The sequence below is a fragment of the Dipodomys ordii genome, unplaced genomic scaffold (assembly GCF_000151885.1).
Source record: "Dipodomys ordii isolate 6190 unplaced genomic scaffold, Dord_2.0 Scaffold107, whole genome shotgun sequence".
Lineage (NCBI taxonomy): Eukaryota > Metazoa > Chordata > Mammalia > Rodentia > Heteromyidae > Dipodomys > Dipodomys ordii.
Window position 1 is genome coordinate 3,204,421 of NW_012267323.1, and position 18,863 is coordinate 3,223,283.

Genomic DNA, 18,863 nt, shown 5'->3' on the forward strand with positions numbered 1-18,863 from the left:
AAAAAAAAACAAAAAAACTTGCCAAATAACTAGACATCAACATGCAAAAAAAAAAAAAGTCTAGACATCAGACCTTTCATAAAATTAATTCAAAATGGATCATAGGCCTGTCAAATATAAAACTATAATACTACTGTAAGAGAACAGTTTAGATATAACACCAAATCATAACCAATGAGAAAAACAGTAAGTTGGATTTTTATTAAAATTAAAACTCAGCCAGACACTGGTTGCTCATGCCTATGAATCTTAACTATTCAGGAGGCTGAGATCTGAGGATCACAAATTGAAGCCAGCCCAGGCAAGAAAGTCCTCGAGACTCAGTGGGGCCATGGCTCAAGTAGTAGAGTGCCAGCCTTGAGCAAGAAGGCTAAGGGACAGTGCTCAGACCCTGAATTGAAGCCCTAGTACTAGAAATAAATCTTTCACCTTTGGTTCAGTCTCCATCACCAAAAGGAAAATTAAAACAAAAAACTTCCTGCTATGTGAAAGACATTAAGCCAGGCACCGGTGGCTCACGCGTGTAATCCTAACTACTCAGAAGGCTGAGATCTTGAGTTCAAGCCCCAGTACTGACACAAGAAGAAGAAAGATGAACTATGTATGCCAACAAATTACATAACCTAATTAAAATAGATAAGTTCTTTGAAATACAGACTAACACACTGACTCAAGGAGACAGAAATCTAAGTAGACCTAATGTTTAAATGTCTAATGTTTAATTAATGTCTAAATGTTTCATCAGTAATAAAAAATCTTCCATTTGCTCTGTTGGTTATTCTATAAAACTTATTTAAAAAAAAAGCCAGGTGCTAGTGGCTCACACCTGTAATCCTAGCTACTCAGGAGGCTGAGATCTGAGGATTGTGGTTCAAAGCCAGCCTGGGCAGGAAAGTCCGTGAGACTCTTTATCTCTAACAAACCACTCAGAAAGCTGAAGTGCTTCAAATGGTAGAGCGCTTGCCTTGAGCTGAGGGACAGTGCCCAGGCCCAGAGTTCAGGCCCCACAACCAACAAAACAATAAATAAATAAGATAATAGCAACTGAATCTAGCAGCATATGAAAAGGATTTTACATAACCAGCAAGGTTTTATGTTAGGAATGCAAAGGGGGGGTCCAACATAGGTAGAACAATAATAAAATGGAGAAAAATGATGTTATCTGAGTTGATATAGAAAAGGCATTTGACAAAATGTGCAACACTTTCCTGATAAAAACACGGAATAGGTCATTCTCACCCTAGAGATGCCCTATTTTCATTTCAGTCTATTGAAAGTGTATATCTCCGCCCCCCTCCACCTTCCCCCCCACCCCAGACCTGAGGCTTGAACTCAAGGCCTGGGCACTTTCCCTGAGCTTCTTTTGCTCAAGGCTAGGGCTCTACCACTTGAGACACAGCGCCACTTCCAGCTATTTCTGTTGATGTGGTACTGAGGAACCGAACCCAGGGCTTCACGTATGCTGGCAAGCAATTTACATCTACCACTAAGCCACCTTCCCAGCCTTATATATCTTTTTTTTTTTTTTGTCAGTAGTGGGGCTTGAACTCTGGGCGTGGGCGCTGTCCCTGCACTCAGATAGCTCAAGGAGAGCGCTCTACCACTTGAACCACAGCACTACTTCCCTTATATATCTTTTCTAATAAACTTTACTACCAATTTCACTGATATTGCACCTTGCTTGAATTCTTCAAACACCAGACATGACTGCGCTGACTTCCTGGTCATATATTTTGATACCATGACAGATAAAATACATCTGTTTTAAGCCTAGCACTGGCAGTTCACACATGCAATCCTAGCTACTCAGGAAGCTAAGACCCAGAGGATAGTGGTTTGAAGTTTGAAGCTAGCTGGGACAGAAAAGTGCAAGACTCTCATCTCCAATTAACCAGCAAAATGATAGAGATGTAAGTCAAGTGGTAGAATGCTGACCATAAACAAGAAAGCTGAGCAAAGGGCTGGGAAGGTGGCTTAGCGGTAGAGCGCTTGCCTTGCATGCATGAGGCCCTGGGTTCGATTCCTCAGCACCACATAAGCAGAAAAAGCTGGAAGTGGTGATGTGGCTCTAAGTTGTAAAGCATTAGCCTTGAGCTGAAGAGCTGAGGGACAGTGCCCAGGCCTAGAGTTCAGACTCCTTGACCAACAAAGAAAGAAAAAAAGAAAGGAAGGAAGGAAGAAAAGAAAGAAAGAAAGAAAAAGTGCTGAGTGTGAGGTCCTGAGTTCAAGTCCAAGTACTGGCACATACACACAGAAATACCTCTGATGTAGATTAATATGATTCTGCAGAAGGGAATTATTATTCTCTCCACCTCTATCCTAAATACTTTTTTTTAAAAAAGTCTCATGAGGCTTGAACTCAAAGTCTGGGTGCTATCCCTGAGCTCTTTTGCTCAAGGCTAGTGCTCTGTCACTTAAGAGCCACAGTTCTCCTTCTGATTTTCTGGTGGTTAATTGGGAGATTAGAGTCTTGCAGTCTCTCCCGCCTGGGGCTGGCTTTGAACCTTGATCCTCAGATCTCAACCTCCTGAGTAGCTAGGATGACAGGCATGAGCCACCAGTGCCCAGGGGATTGCAAGTACTTGTCTATTGTTTGATCTCTGCTTTCTTTTCCTTATCCAATATTATCTTCAAGCAGTTTGGCTTGGCATTTCTTTCTTTGTGGTTTCTTCCAGGTGCTATTCCTGCCTTCCTGAGTGCTTGGTGCTTCCTTTTCTTACCAGAATTTCACTCATCTCCAGCCTTCTTTTGGGCAGGGTTTTTGGTGGTGGTGGTGGTTTAATTTGAACAGTCCCAATAAAAGGCTTCCCTCAAGTGGGCTCTTTTTTGGCCAACTTTTTTATCTATCTTTAGTAGAGCTAATTGAGCTGAGGAGAGAATGAGCTGGGTGCTAGTGGCTCACACCTGTAATCCTAGCTACTCAGGAAGTTGAGATCTGAGAATGGCAGTTCAATGCCAGCCTGGACAGAAGAGTCCATGAGACTTTATCTCCAGTTAAGCAACAAAAGGCAAGAAGTAGAAGGTGGATCAAGTGGCAAAGCATCATCCTTGAGTGGAAAATAAACAAAGAGTATGAGGTCCTAGCCAGGCACTGGTGGCTCACGCCTGTAATCCTAGCTACTCAGGAGACTGTGATCTGAGGATCCTGGTTCAAAGTCAGCCCAGGCAGGAAAGTCTGTGAGACTCTTATCTCCAATAAACCATCAGAAAACTGGAAGTAGTGCTGTGGCTCAAGTGGTAGAACTCTTGCCTTGAGCTGAAGAGAAAAGGGACAGTGCCCAGGCCCAGAGTTCAAGCCTCAGGGCTGACCCCCCAAAAAAAAAGTATGAGGTTCTTAGCTCATACCCCAGTACCAGCACTAAATAAATAAAATATCTTTGGAATGTTCTTTTGGAGTCATGGAAAAATTTTGGAACTAGAGAGGGATGGTGGCTTTACTAAATGATGTTGAATTGCTTACTTTAACATAGTTCATTTTTTTGGCAGTGCTAGGGATTGAACCCAGGACCTCACACATGTTAGGCACATTATTACTGAACTGTATCCCCAGCCCCTAAATTGGTTACTTCTGTTATATGTTGCCGCATTTTTTAAAACAAAACAAAAACCATATGGCAGCCCTTGTTTTATGGTTAGCTGCGATCCATCCACCTACTTCCTAAGCGAACTGGCCATAAGTTCCTAAAGCAAAAACCAACCCCCACCCCCTCCCAAAAATCTACAAAGGGTACTCTATTGTAGGTCTGTTATTTTAAAACTAAAAACATATATTTTTATCTTTTTATTTGTTATTATTAAGAAGTTGCACAAAGGCCTTACAATTCATTGTCAGGTAATTAGTACCATGCTTCTTGGACAATATCACCCCTCCATTTGGTTTTCTCCATTTTTCCTTCCCATCCCTGCCCACAAGTTGCATAGTTGATTTTTTTAATGTTATTATAAAGGTGATATACAGAGGAGTTACAGTTACATAAGTCAGGGAACCAGTACATTTCTTTTTGGATAATGTCACCAAGTCCCTTTCTACCAGTTTTTCCTTCCCTCTCTCCCAGTTTTTACCTCCCATCCCCACCCACAGGTGGTATAGTTCATTTTCAACAAAGTATCTAGTAAGTACCACTGCTGCATTTGTTCACCCTTTGTCCCTCCATTTCTGTACCCACCCCTTACCCTCCCAAAGACAGATAAATGAACAAACAAGACCCAAAGAAAGAAAACAAAAACAGCAACCAAGGGGAAAAAAACACACTTGTTTCCATTTGCACAGTTTATTTTTTAACATGGTGTATGCTGAATACAATGACTGCATTTGCTTAGCCTCCCTCCCTCCATTTCTGTGCTTCCCCCCCTCACCCCGCCCCCTTTCATTTATCTTTATCTTATGGCTCCTGCCTCCCACCCTCAGATCTGACTACTCTCTTGCAGCTTTAGGATAACACACAGATGCACCTGCTTGAGGCTGGCTGGCATCTGTGTTGATCTGGGAGCTGCAGCGTCCAAGTTAACTTTCACTTTCAGTTTCCTGAAATGACAGAGGAGCCAGGGGAAGGGCTGTCACCCGCCCCTTTGGTTTCATTCCTTTAGATTTTGTACCTTGACACACACACAAAGACCAATAGCAGGGAACCCTGGGGTCTTACTACCAGCACCAAGCTTGAGAAATGGATGTCCCAGAATGCCCTGAGTTGCTGGATGAGGAGCAGTACTCTCGGCAGCTGTGAGTCTTGAAGTGAGGGGTCGGAACTGGGATAGCCCGCAGACTTATCTTCACCTGTCCGCCTTCCTATTTCCCATCCACAGGTATGTGCTGGGTCTACCTGCCATGCAGAAGATTCGGGAAGCCAAGGTCCTGCTGTCTGGCTTACAGGGATTAGGGGCTGAGGTGGCCAAGAACCTGGTCCTGATGGGGGTGGGCAGCCTGACACTTCACGATCCCCAGCCCACCTGCTGGTCTGACCTGGCTTCTCAGGTAAGAGTCTATAGGGAGGCTCTGAGCTCCCAGACTAGAGTCGGGTGCAGTCAAAGCAGGGGATGGGGGGAGCATCTCTTTACTCAGGATGTGTTGGATCTCTCCTTAGTTTTTCCTCTCAGAAGAGGATTTGGGAAGGAACAGAGCTGAAGCGTCTCATACACGGCTAACTCAGCTCAATGAAGATGTCCAAGTCTCCATCCATACAGGGGATATTACTGAGGACATCCTTCTAGACTTCCAGGTACCTCCTCCATCTCCTCCGGCTCCCCTTCAGCTTTCCAGGCTAGCCCAGACCCTTATCTCTTCGCCTTCAACAGCAGGAAGGGCTGAGTCTTGGTCCTGCTGATCGGGGTGTTGTTCTCAGGTAGTGGTGCTGACTGCCTCAAAACTAGAAGAGCAGCTGAAGGTGGGCAACTTGTGCCACAAACATGGAATCTGCTTTCTGGTGGCTGACACCCGAGGGTTGGTGGGGTAAGACTGCTTGCTCAGCCTACCATTACTACAGCCAGCAATATTTCCCAGTGTTTGACCACCTACTCTAATTAGTTCTGGTACCCTCGACTCAGCCTTCAGCCTGTCCAAGCATCCCCTCCAGTTTTAGTCTCCAGTCTACCCCACCCCTATACACACACTCTTTCTAGTTTCCTAGAAGTCCTTTCCCAATTTGGGCCCTATGAACCTGTCTTAGTGCCTCCTACCATTAATTCCAACCTATGAGACAACTCAGTGTCCCGTGCCACATCCTACATAGGCAGGTATTCTGTGACTTCGGTGAGGACTTCATTGTGCAGGAGCTAACAGAGGCTGAAGCCCTGAGAGCTGCCATTCAGGACATCTCCCAGGTAGGAACCAAGATGGTGGGCATTTACTCACTGTCCATTGAAGGGTCCCAGGACCTGTAGAACACAACCCTGAACCAAGCTACCTATCATCCAGGGATCTCCAGGCATTGTCACTCTGAGAGATAAGGACCAGGGACACTCCTTCTGTGACGGGGACTTGGTGATTTTCTCAGACATTAAAGGGATGATTGAGCTCAATGGTTGTTGCCGTACTATCCGTGTACAGAGTAAGCCAACCCCAATTCAGCCCCAATTTCAATGCCCAAGTCCTTACTGGGGATGAATGAAAGCTGGTCTTTGGGGGTAGGTATTCCCTACACCTTACCAGGGTGCAGCTAAGTCTGGAAGACATGTTAAGACAGAAGGGGAACTCCTTGAGTTTAGAGATCATGACTTACTAGATTGGATTTTCTCCCAGAGGATGGGTCTTTGGAGATCGGAGATACAGCAACTTTCTCCCGTTATCTAAGTGGTGGGACCATCACTGAAGTCAAGAGATTCAAGATGGTGAGACATGTCAGTGCAAGGCTATCTGAGTTGGGAGCACTTTGGGGAGCTTTGATGGGCCCACTGTCAAGTCACTGGACTTGACTCTGAGCCAAGTGTCACCTACAGGAGCCCCTGGACATAGCCCTGCTCCAGCCCCGAGTGGTGGCCCAGAATATCCAGGAAGTCCACCGTGCCCACTGCCTACATCAGGCCTTTCGTGCACTGCATGAGTTCCAGCACTTGTATGGCCGGTTTCCCCAGCCCTGGGATCCAGTGAGTAGCCCTGTTGCACCATCTCAGCCCCTGTCTTATTGGAATCTTACATCATGTCAACAATCATTCACAGATCCAAGATGGAATCCCACGTGGTGTTTCTCAATGAGAGAGAGAGAAAGAAAGCTGAAGAAGCTGAGTGCCTGCAGTTGGCTCACACTGTCATCCTAGCTACTCAGAAGGCTTAGATCAGAGGATCACAGTAGGAAGCCAGCCCAGACAGGAAAGTCCATGAGACTCTTATCTCCAATTAATCACCAGAGAGGAGGAAAATGGGAGTTGTAGTTCAAGTGCTAAAGCACTAACCTTGAGCACAAAAGCTCAGAACCAGCAGGGGGGGGGGGTAGCCAGGAATCCATTGTCTTTTTTTTTTTTTTGGTCAGTCGTGGGGCTTGAACTCTGGGCCTGGGTGCTGTCCCTCAGCTCTTCAGCTCAAGGCGAGCGCTCTACCACTTGAGTTACAGCGCCACTTCCGGTTTTCTGGTGGTTTATTGGAGTAGGAGTCTCACGGTCTCTCCTGCCCGGGCTGGCTTTGAACCGCGATCCTCAGACTCAGCCTCCTGAGTAGCTAGGATTACAGGCGTGAGCCACCAGCGCCTGGCGGAATCCACTGTCTTATGCTCAAGGCTCAGTTGGAAGGTTCATCCAAATTGGTGAAGCCTTCAGTGTCCTCTGTCTGTTGCTGTGCATCTCTGGTGGGGCTTTCCCACTTACACTTCTAGGGAACAGAACTCGGGCTGGGGAGGCTATGACCACGGTCTTACTCAACAGATTGATGCAGAGGCTGTGGTGAGCTTGGCTCAGTCTCTGGAACCACTAAACGGGACAAATGAAGAGCCATTGGATTTGACTCTACTGCGGATGGTTGCCCTGAGTAGTGCTGGCTATTTGAGTCCCATGGCAGCCTTTCTAGGAGCAGTGACGGCCCAGGAAGTCCTGAAGGTAGGTGCAGGCAGAAAAGGGGAAAAGGGTTGGGAGGGGGGTGTGTGTATTAGAGACTACCCAGTACCACACAGCAGCCCCAGAGTCTTTACTGACCCAGGTGCCGCTTTCAGCTGGAGTCTGAGAGAGTTAGGAAGTGGCAGAAGGCCTCATCCTTCTGGTATCCCTAGGCAATCTCCAGGAAATTCGTGCCCCTGGACCAGTGGCTCTACTTTGATGCCCTTGATTGTCTTCCAGAAGATTGGGAGCTTCTTCTCAATCCTGAGGAGTGTGCCCCGGTGAGAGTCTAGAGGAAGGGTGCAAGCCTTATGCAAAATCAGGGCAAAGGGGAAAACAAGTAGAATGATCCCAAAGTCCTGATTCAAACTCATTGAGGAGTCTGTGTCCTTTGACCTCTGTCTGTCTGTTCTATAGAGAGGCTGCCGCTATGATGGACAGATTGCAGTGTTTGGATCTAGTTTTCAGGACAGACTGAGCTGCCAGAATTACCTCTTGGTAAGCTGTGGGGTGAGGGTGGGAGGAAGATGACAGGTTCCCTTGCTAAAGAAATTTTTTTTTTTGCCAGTCCCAGGGCTTGAACTGGGGGCCTTGGGGCACTGTCCCTGAGCTTTTTTGGCTCAAGGCTAGAACTCTACCACTTGAACCACAGTGCTACTTCCTGCTTTATCTGAGGAATCCAACCTAGGGCTTCACACATGCTAGGCAAGCACTCTACCACTAAGCCACATTCCCAATGCTGGTTAAGGGTACTTCTGCCCGGCAGGTGGGTGCTGGTGCCATCGGCTGTGAGATGCTCAAAGGCTTTGCCCTAGTAGGCCTGGGAGCAGGGGGCAGTGGAGGTGTGGCTGTTGCTGACATGGACCATATAGAGCGCTCCAATCTCAGTCGTCAGTTCCTCTTCCGGTCACAGGACATTGGTGTGAGTACTGGCCATTCCCATACTCAGGTAATTGCAGACTTCCTTCTCAGAATGCTCCATACGCCTGACATTTTTATCTGTTCTTTCCAGAGGCCTAAGGCAGAAGTCGCTGCAGCAGCTGTCCACGCTCTGAACCCAAACATACAAGTGACTCCATTCATCCATCCACTCGATCCCACCACAGAGCACATTTACGGAGACCACGTCTTCTCTCATGTGCATGGCGTGGTTGCTGCCGTAGATAGTTTCCAGGCCCGTGAGTGCTTGACTTGGAGCTCATCCTCTTGTCCCAGGCTGTTGGCCAACCTCGCTCCTGACCTTCTTCCCTCCTTGCTAGGATACTACGTGGCTGCTCGATGCACCCACTATCTGAAACCGCTGCTGGAAGCAGGCACACAGGGCACCAGGGGCAGTGCTTCAGTGTACATTCCGCGTGTAACCGAGACTTACATTGGCCCTGCCTCAGACCCAACTTCTGAGGATGCTCCCTACCCTATCTGTACTATCCATTACCTCCCCAGCACGTTTGAGCACACCCTGCAGGTGAGTCCATCCCACCCCAACCAGCCCAGCCCTCAGCTGCCGACGGGTGCTTCATCTAACATCCAACTGTCCACAGTGGGCTCAGGATAAATTTGAAGGACTCTTCCGATTATCTGCAGAGACCATCAACCACTATCAACAGTAAGCACACCCAAGGTGGATAGGAAATCCAGGGCTCCAAGCACAAAACTCAACCTCACACTTTTCCTCTTCTTCTTCTCTGCAGGGCGGGCACTACCCTCGCACACATGGATGGGCAACAGATCCTGATCTCACTACAGCAGGTGCTGGGTATCCTGAGAGTTCGCCCGCAGACCTGGGAAGACTGTGTGGTGTGGGCCCTTGACCAATGGCAAGTGTGCTTCCATTATGACATCATCCAACTGCGAAAGTGCTTCCCACCTGATAAAGTGAGCGATTATTAAGGGATGGGATTGCTGAAGGCTCAGGAGGATCAGATTCTGCCCAGCATTCTCTATTTCCCCAGGTGCTTGAGGATGGAACTCAATTCTGGTCAGGATCCAAACAATGTCCTCAGCCCCTGGAATTTGATTCTAGCCAAGTGAGTTGAGGTCCCCTTCAGGAACCCTGAGATAAGAGATGTGTCTCCTCTGAACAGAAGTTCATTTTGCAGAAATACACTACAGATACTGCCAGGCACTGGTGGCTCACGTCTATAATCTTAGCCACTCAGGAGATCTGAGGATCATGGTTCCAAGCCATCCCAGGCAGGAAAGTCTATGAGACTCTTTTCTCCAATTAACCACCAAAAAAAAAAAAAAAAAAAAGCCAAAAGTGCAGCTGTGGCTCAAGTAATAGAGCCTTGAGCACAAAAACTTAGAGACAGAAATCATGTCCTGAGTTCAAAAGCCCCAGGGTCTTTACACACACATACACATATACACACGTGTGCACACATACAATGCACAGATGCTGAGAGCCACATTTGTACATCTGTGGGTGTCCACACTCGTAGTAGTCAGACATTCAGATACTCAAATGGACAGTAAACTTTAGCCCAGTGCACCCATGCATACTTACTTATAGCCATACCTCTGCCCTGCTCTTGATCTGACTGCAGGACATGCACTTTCTCTATGTGCTGGCAGCTGCTAATTTGTATGCCCAGATGCATGGACTACCTGGCTCATCAGACCAGACTGCGCTCAGGGAACTGCTGAAATTGCTGCTACAGCCTGACCCTCAACAAGAGAACCCTATCTTTGCTAGTAAACTAAAGCTGGCTTGGGGACCTGCTGAGTTTGGTGAGGCCCCTGACCCTGCCCTCCCCCCCCCCCATACTGCCACTAAATAACCTGATCCTATCTTCAGCCTGTGAGACAGAGGAAAGATGAGGTAGAGTGTCTTCTATCTAACTTACTACCTTTTAGGGCCTCTTGACTTGCTTCTCTCTAGCCTTAGCCACATTTTTTGATCCTCAGGAACTCTTGTTCCTGCTGCTTTTATGCCAATCCCAGTTCACTTGGAAAAGTCTTAGGGGAAAAAAAAAGTTCTGGAAGCCAGGCACCGGTGGCTTATGCCTATAATCCTAGTTACTCAGGAGGCTGAGATCTGAGGATCATGGTTCAAAGTTAGCCTGGGCAAGAAAGTCCGTAAGCCTCTCATCTCCAATGAACCACCAGAAAACTGGAAGTGGCGTTGTGGTTCAAGTGGTAGCGTGCTCGCCTTGAGCTGAAGAGCTGAAGGACAGCGCCCAGGCCCAGTGTTCAAGACCCACAACCGACAAAAAAAAAAAAAAAAGTTCTGGAAACTGCCTGGCTGTGGCCTCTAGTGAGGACAGTCATGTAGGAGTATGCACATGCAGGTTGGGGCTCCAGGGAGGCTAAGGGAGCTTGATTAGGGGTCACACCAGGTGCCGGTGACCCACATCTGTCAGTCTAGCAACTTAGGAGGCTGAGATTGAGGACTGCAGTTATAAATTAGCCCAGGCAGGAAAGTCCTTGTGACTCTTATCTCCAATTAACCACCAGAAAACCGGAAGTGGGGGCTGGGAAGGTGACTCAGTGGTAAAGCGCTTGCCTTGCATGCCTGAGGCCCTGGGTTCGATTCCTCAAAAGCCGGAAGTGGCGCTGTGGCTCAAGTGGTAGAGCGCTCGCCTTGAGCTGAAGAGCTGAGGGACAGCGCCCAGGCCCAGAGTTCAGGCCCCACGACCGACAAAAAAAAAAAAAAAAGAAGTTGGGGGTGGGCTGGGAAGGTAGCTCAGTGGTAGAGTGCTTGCCTTGTGTGCATGAGGCCCTGGGTTTGCTTCCTCAGCACCACATAAGCAGAAAAAGCTGGAAGTGGTGCTGTGGCTCAAGTGGTAGAGCGCTAGCCTTGAGCTGAAGAGCTGAGGGACGGCGCCCAGGCCCAGAGTTCAGGCCCCACAACCGGACCTAAAAAAAAAAAAAACAAAAGAAGTTGGGAGTGGGGGAAACGTTCCTTGATTTAATACAGGAGTAGTGACATGAAGAGCTCAGGAGATAGGTACTAAGAACACTCGGTCCCATGGCAGGTCCTGAGCAGTTAAAAGAACTACAGAAGGCCCTGGAAGTCTGGAGCAAGGGCCCCCCACTGAAGCCTCTGCCGTTTGACAAGGTGGGATCCTACATAGGGGCGAAGGGGGCTGGGAATGTAGCTTAGTGGTAGAGTGCTTGCCTAGCATGCATGAAGCTCTGGGTTCCATTCCTCAGTACCACATAAAGAGAAAAAGGTGGAAGTGGTGCTGTCGCTCAAGTGGTAGAGCACTAGCCTTGAGCAAAAGAAGCTCAGGGACAGTGCCCAAGTCCCAGGACTGGAAAAAAAAAAACCCCAACACTAAATAGGGGTGAGGAATTGGACTAGGGAGGTGGTTGGGGTGGTTAGCAGCACTAGCTACTGGAGAAGAAGCAGGTCACCATCCTTGTACCTCAGTCTAACTGGGATGAAGAGGGAGATAATGAACCACCTAGAGAGCTGTGCAAAGTCCTTCACAATGGCACACAGTTGGCCCAGGGGAGGGGCACTGCTTCCATGTTAACACAACTATACTTTGGGCCTTGTAGGATGATGACAGTAACTTCCATATGGACTTTCTGACAGCAGCAGCTAATCTGCGATCTCAGAACTATGGGATCCTACCAGCCAGCCGTGCCCAGGTAATCTTACTCCTTGGGAGTTGGGTCTAGAAGCGGAAGGCCAAACCCTAGCCCTTGGGCCTAGACCAAATCCCCTCTCCTTGGCAGAGCAAGCTAATTGTGGGCCAGATTATTCCAGCCATTGCTACCAGTACAGCGGCTGTGGCGGGCCTGCTGGGCCTGGAACTGTATAAGGTGGTGAGCGGGCCCCGGCCCCTCCATACCTTTCGTCACAGTTATCTATATTTGGCTGAAAACCGCTTCTACCGAAATGTACCTTCTGCCCCAGCCATCCACACGGTGAGTTCTTAATCCCTTACCCCTGCCTCTACCGGTCTCGGGCTTTCCCCACACCCACCCAGTCAATCAGGTCCCACTCTAGCTGTGGGCTGTCTTACCACCAGACTGTAAGGGAAGTCCTCAAGTCTCCCTCCTGCCACTACCCCCTTTCTGTTAGGAAGCCAGGCTGGGGCCTGTCAGACACAGGAAGCAGCCGTCATCCATCCCTACACACACACACACACACACTCCTTCAGTCCAGGGTCTGGGGGGGAGCTGCAGCTTTAACTCATTAGTGGAGCCAGACATTCCCCCACAGACCCCTCCTTCCTAGGCAGGATTCCTAGGAGGGAGATGGAGGAGAGGAAGAGAGGGGTAAGAAGGAGAGTCCAAAGTCCCAGCCCCCAGAGAATCTAGCTTTGCTCTGCAGGATCTGATGGCAGGAGCTTACCACCATGGATGTGGGTTTGCAGCCCTAAAGGCGCCTGTGTTTATGTCATCCATGTGAATGCACCAGGGTTTGGTCATTCCTGGTGTGTGGCATGGAGACAGCAAACTTGCACATCTGTGTGCCAGATGGGCACACAAGGGTCTTGCTTGGTGTGGGTATTCATGGTTATGTATAAGTATATACACAAAGATGTCCCTGGGTTGGTGTGTGTACATGTGTTCCTGGGAATGCAAGGCTGGGAAGGCCCCCCCAGTTGTGTGCCCACACTTTACAATGGTTGGCATTTCCTTGGGGCACAGAATGGGGGTACAGGAAATGCCTTAATCAGAGGAGAGGACAGAGGTCACTGGCTAGTCCTGAGCTTTTGCCCAGTAGCCCTAGGGTCCCTCTGGACACAATACACAGAGTCCCTTTATGAGATGACTCACCCCCTAACCAGCACACAGGCTGCCTTTGTCAATAAAGGAGGAAGGGGCTGAACCCCCATCTTGCCTCTAGCCTAGTCTCAGCTTGACCCCAGTATGATCTCTGAAAGACTGGTAGAGACCCCTTGTTGGGGACTCTGGCTGTTTATTACCTCTTGTTCTCAACTCTAGGCGCTGGATCAACAAGACTTTTCAAATGGGAAAATAAATGAGACAGGAAAAGGAGGTCTCTATAAACCGTGTTTCTGCTGGGATCTCAGGGGGTGAGGGGAGCGGGCATTAGAGTCTGGTGGTCACTGTACCCTTTGTTCATGTGTCCATAAGTAGTCTAGGTCCTGGAAGTAAGAGTAGGGAAATAGAATGTGCACCCCCCCCTCCACACACACTGCCCCCCACTCCCCGCCCAAGGTCCCAGAATCTCATTTAAAGAACAAGCACTTTATCGGAGGCTGCCAGCAGCTCTGCTCCAGCTTCCTCAGGAAGCACCACCCCCTTTTAGCGTTCCCCCCACCCCACCCCTCCCCACTGGTTGGTGTGATGGATGTCTGCATCCCTGTACAGGGCCCCATAGTCCCATTTCCTGTGCTGGCCCCAGCCTGGGTTGGAAGGGGGCTGAGATTCTGGGCCCAGATCCCACCTTCAACCAGAGGCTGTACACTGCCCCCCCCCCCCCCCCCCCCGCTTCCTGTCTCCAGTCCAGCTCCTCCTCCCCTAGGCAAGGCTCTGTGTGTGTGTGAATAACTGAACCAGAGTTTGCTACTATGTATGAGCAATCTCCCACTTCTTCTCTCCCCCTGTCCCACATGCCCCCCCCTAAGTTTCAAGACATGAAATGGACCCGTTGGGATCGCCTGAAGGTGTCAGCTGGGCAGCCAGAGAGGACACTGGAGTCACTGCTGGCCTGTCTCCAGGTGTGACTTGTTTCCCCCCACTCTGCCCCTCCCCGCCCCGCCCCCCAGACCCAGGACAGCCTGGTCCCAGCAGACATCTGCCCTGTTCTTTCTCTAGGAACAACATGGGTTGAGGGTGAGGATGCTGCTACATGGCTCAGCAATACTCTATTCTGCAAGATGGGCACCTGAAAAACAGACCCGGAGCCTGGCCCTTAGGTGAGCCTGTAATCGGGGCCCACAGCCATTCTTTTTTACCCAGCCCAACTCTAGGCCCCTCACACCTTCCTGAAGCATTCTTTCACCAAATGGAGCCAGCAAATGGGCTGGGGGGTGGGGTGGGGTGGGGTGGGACGAAGGCTTCAGGAGCTCAACGGCTTGGTTAGCCCCAGTGGCTCCCCACACTACCCAGCCCCCCACTTCACAGCCCACTCCCAAGAGACTCATGGCTTCCTGCCTCCTGCCCGCCCCATCAGCTGCTCCTAAAATAGTTTCAGATGTTTCCTGTCTTGAGTTGCTCTTGCTCCTGGTTTAGGTTCCCAAAGACTCCCCAGCCCCGTTTTGTAGTCTATGCCAGCTGGTCTACTTACTGTATACCTCTGCTCACCTCCTCAATCTCCCCCCTCACCACACCCCCACCCATGCCAGGGTGACAGAACTGGTTCAGCAGGTGACAAACAAGGTACCTGATCCTGAGGTGCGGGTGCTGGTACTGGAGCTGAGTTGTGAAGGTGAGGAAGACCACACGGCCTTCCCCCCTCTGCACTATGAGCTGCGACCCGACAGCCAACACCCCAGCATCTAGTTCTATTGACCCCTACATTATGAGCCCATGGCAGGCCCTTAATAAATGCCCATTCAAGGAAGATCTAAGTGGAGAGGATTCCTGATACGACATGGGCTGGTAACGCGCATGCGTATAACATGGACAAGGCCTTGCAAAAGGAGAGCATTCACTCTAGGTTTGCCTATCTAGATCGTGTGCTTCCTAAGGCCGGGCCAGTGTTCTATGTCTCAGAGGTATGGAACCACCAGTCTAGAAAAAGATCTTTATTGTCCCAGGCTGGAAGGGCAGGGTCAGAGGTAGCTGACGTCATGGCAGATGATGGGTTGGCGGCTCCGGCAGTTCATGAGGGCTGCGAAGCGTGAGATGTCTACAGGCAGGTCAGGTTCTGAGCGAGGTGGGCAGGACAGTTGCTTGCTGGCCACAGCCGCCCGCCGAGCCCTGGCCAGCCGACGCCGCAGCTGCTCTGAGAGACCAAGCAGGAACTGGGGGGGCCGGGCCCGGACCCGGGGTACACCTCCATCGCTCCCTTCACCTGCTGCCTCGGGCAGTTCCATCCAATTGTGGACCAAATCGGCAAAACAGTTGTCACCCAACACCAGGGGCTGGCGACTTCGACCCCTGTTGAGCAGCGCCGATGTCCAGTCCTCTGCTTCTAGTCCCTGCCAGTGTTCTAGGCAGGCATCTGGCGTGGATTTGGGCCGTGGACGGTGGACGGGTGGCACTCGGGCTGCAGGTACCCGGCTGGGCAGGGGAAGGCCACTGACTGAGAAGCGCTGGCTGGGAGGGGGCCGAGCTGGAGGTGCTGGGCGCTGCAGTACAGATGCTTCTTCTTCTCGCCACGTACTCCCTGATACCTCGGAGAAACCGGAATCCCAGTCTAAGGTGTGTTCCTTGGGCCCTCCAAAAGCAGCACCCCTGTCTCGTGTTACCACGGCCTCCTCTTCCTCTTCTTCCTCCTCCATACAGCAGACAGAGTCCTCCTCCAAAGTATCTGAGACCCTGAGCTGGTGGCTGGGCTGTACACCTGGGTTGGTTTTGGGGGCTGGCTGGAGAGGGCCAGGCATAGGGGGTGAGCCTGTGTCCCGGCCACACAACTAAAGGAAAGAGAAAGACACAGAAGTTAGAGGGGTATTGTCAGCTCTGCTTGTCTTGCTGGGCCTGTCCTGAGAACAGAGGAACTGGAGGGCTTGCTAGGCCTAGCAGGCTAAGGGGGAAACGAGCCCAGGGCCAGCCACCGGGGAGTTGGCACACGAAGTGTGTGTGGCTCCTCTCCTCCGAGCTGGTGGCAATCCGGCAGGCTGCAGCACGCAAGGTCGGGCAAGTCTTTACCCGCCACCAGGGCAGGCAGGCAGGCAGGATTGCGGGCCTGCATCGGGAAGTAAGTCTTGTTCAGGGTTGAGAAAGCATCCTGTGCTTCTTGGGGTGGGGGTGGATTACAGATCCCCAAAGTTAGCCTTTCAAAGACGAGAGTGTTTACGAAGAGAGGGAGTGGAGGAAGTGGAGGAGATGGTCACAGAAAGCACCAGCATGGCTTGAGGTCCTTGTGTAGCACCCTCCATCCGTCCTACCTCAAAAGAAGTCTGCCTAGTCCTCCCTCCCTGCTTCCCCCCAACCCCCAGCAGCCAGGCCAGCTGGATGACTGTTACCTGATGCCCACAGAACAGTTCCCAACCGTCCAGAAACCCGACTCGAGCCATCTGGGCCATCTGTACCAGGGCCACCCAGCCCCCACTCTGCTTGGGATGGGCACCCAGGGGGGAATTAAAAAAAAAAAAACAAACCCTAGCACGCACGCACGCACACGCACACACACACCCCAACTGACTGTTCCAGCCCAGAGGCACCGGGGTACCCCACACAACCCATCTCCCGACCACACCCACTCTCAGGCCTCACCAATTCCCAGCGGAGCTGGCTCAGAAAGCTGTCAAACCGAGCACTGTGCATGTCGATGCCCAAGCCCCCTTCCTCCAGCGCCTGCCGGCTCTTCTATGACCATCCCCAAAGGAAAGAACGGGGGGCACCGAGGAGGGCTGGGCTGGCCGACCAGCGGTGCCCTCACCCACCCTCCTCCTCCTCCTCCTCCTTCTCCTCCACCACCTCCTCTTCCTTGCTCTCTGTAGCTCCCTGCCTGAGGCCGCCCCAACATCTGGCAGCTGCGTCCCGCCCCTGGCGCCTTAGCCAATAGAGGCGGGACGGGATGAAAGGCCCTCCCTCCCCTCCCACCCCCTATCCGGGCTGGGGAGGGGGGTGGTGACTTGGGCATCTCTTCCCCACTTGACATCCGCTTTGCAGGGTGAAGCCTAGCTGTGACTGGAAGCTAGACAAAAAACAAACAACAACCCTCCAACTTCAGATCACACACACACACACTCCTCTCTCCCCCACGAAACTCCTAGGTTTAGCTAATCTTGCTACATGACTCCAGGATCAGTTGGTTCCTTCCACTTGGCCTCAGTTTACCCATTTGTACCCTTCTCCCTGGAAGGGTGGGTTTGTTCTGCACTCATGTCGTGGGCAAGAATGCCAGACTGACCTGAAGATGTTATAGATTACTGGGAGGGCCGGAGGTGGGGGGGAAGGAAGGGGATGGGAAGGTTTGAACTCATGACCCAGGTCAGGCTGGCCTCGAAAAGCCCTTAGGAAGTGATAGTACCGGGTTGATCCCCTCTGAGTACTCCAGAGCGCTGGACTTCCTAGCATTGGATGGCAAGGAAAGGGCTGCCCCGAGCCAAGTTAGGCTGGACCGCCCTCTAGTGGGGAGAAACCTCAAGCCCAGCTGGTTTGCAGGAGTAGGGGGAGAGCAATGAGCTCTCTCTCTCTCTCTCTCTCTCTCTCCCTCCTCCTCCCCCCTCCTCCTCCTAAGGCTAGCAATCTACTTACTTGAGCCACAGTGCCACTTCTGGTTTTTTTCCATTTATGTGGTGCTGAGGAATTGAACCCAGGGCCTCATGCATGCAAATGCAAGCACTCTACCATTGAGCCATCTTCCCAGACAGGAAATAGAGCTTTTTAGAAGAAATATCTTCAGGATGTGGCCTGATTAACCACCATGAGAACATGCTAGAAAAAGGGGTCATTGCAAAGACTAGGAGCAACAGTGACAAACATAAAGAAAGATGTATGTAGCCAAATGCTGGTGACTTGTGCCTGGTAATCCTAATTAGTCAGAAGGCTGAGATACAAGGATCGCAGGTCAAAGCCAGCCAGGACAGGAAAGTCTTGAGATTCTTTTACTATTATTATTATTATTATTACTTAGTTGGTCATAGGGCTTGTACTCTGGACCTGGGCACTGTCCCTCAGCTCTTCAGTTCAAGGCTAGAGCTCTACCATTTGTGCCACAGCACCACTTCCGGTTTTCTGGTGGTTTATTGGAGATCAGAGTCTCATGGACTTCCCTGCCCGGGCTGGCTTTGAACTGAGATCCTCAGCCTCCTGAGTAGCTAGGATTATAGGTGTGAACTACCAGCTCCTAGCTTGGTCTTGAGATTCTTATCTCCAATTAACCAGCAAAAAGCTGGGAATGGAACTATGGATCAAGTAGTACAGAAAAAAAAAAGCTCAGGGACAGTGTCCAGACCTTTAGGTAAAGCTCCAGGATCAGCACTGGAAGGAAAAAAAAATAGGAACCAAAGGCAGCAAACATCAATCTCTGTAGAGAGGGGGGAAGATTGAAAATAAACTATGGCTTCACAGCTGGGTACAGTGGCATATGCCTGTAGTTATAGTACCTAAAGGGGCCAAGGCAGCAGAATTGCTTAAGCCCAGGAATTTGAAGGCTAACGTGGGTAACATAACAAATCCAAACCAAGCCAAAAGCCACTAATGGCTTTTAACAGTGTACAGGTCACTGAAGTTCCTATCCAAGGGCAGTTTTGTGGAAAGAGGGACAAACTTGACTAGTAGGGGTAGAGAAGAGGAGTAAGAGATGA

The 18,863-nt window shown here is 50.4% G+C and overlaps 2 protein-coding genes across 3 annotated transcripts; one reads left to right on the forward strand and one right to left on the reverse strand.

The window, feature by feature from the left end:
• Positions 1-4,522: 4,522 nt before the first annotated feature.
• On the forward strand, positions 4,523-15,009 carry Uba7 (ubiquitin-like modifier activating enzyme 7). 2 transcript variants are annotated; one of them, XM_013028250.1, is made up of 24 exons: positions 4,523-4,720; positions 4,804-4,972; positions 5,082-5,216; positions 5,340-5,446; positions 5,727-5,817; positions 5,912-6,044; positions 6,236-6,333; positions 6,433-6,579; positions 7,351-7,521; positions 7,692-7,799; positions 7,936-8,016; positions 8,285-8,440; positions 8,531-8,696; positions 8,778-8,983; positions 9,060-9,124; positions 9,210-9,393; positions 9,471-9,545; positions 10,065-10,248; positions 11,496-11,578; positions 12,025-12,117; positions 12,205-12,396; positions 14,070-14,162; positions 14,260-14,360; positions 14,790-15,009. In XM_013028250.1, exons 1-24 carry the CDS (start codon positions 4,665-4,667, stop codon positions 14,944-14,946), a joined length of 3,051 nt encoding a protein of 1,016 aa, XP_012883704.1. In that variant the 5' UTR covers positions 4,523-4,664; the 3' UTR covers positions 14,947-15,009. The 2 variants fall into 2 exon arrangements, with proteins under 2 accessions (XP_012883704.1, XP_012883705.1); XM_013028251.1 differs by having other exon boundaries at positions 4,524-4,720; positions 6,236-6,324.
• Positions 15,010-15,178: 169 nt separating this feature from the next.
• Fam212a (family with sequence similarity 212, member A) lies at positions 15,179-17,019 on the reverse strand. The gene is made up of 2 exons (XM_013028107.1): positions 16,825-17,019; positions 15,179-16,022 (listed from the first exon to the last, which is right to left on the reverse strand). The coding sequence occupies exons 1-2, from the start codon at positions 16,873-16,875 to the stop codon at positions 15,219-15,221; spliced, it is 855 nt and encodes a 284-aa protein (XP_012883561.1). The 5' UTR covers positions 16,876-17,019; the 3' UTR covers positions 15,179-15,218.
• Between the last annotated feature and the right edge of the window lie 1,844 nt (positions 17,020-18,863).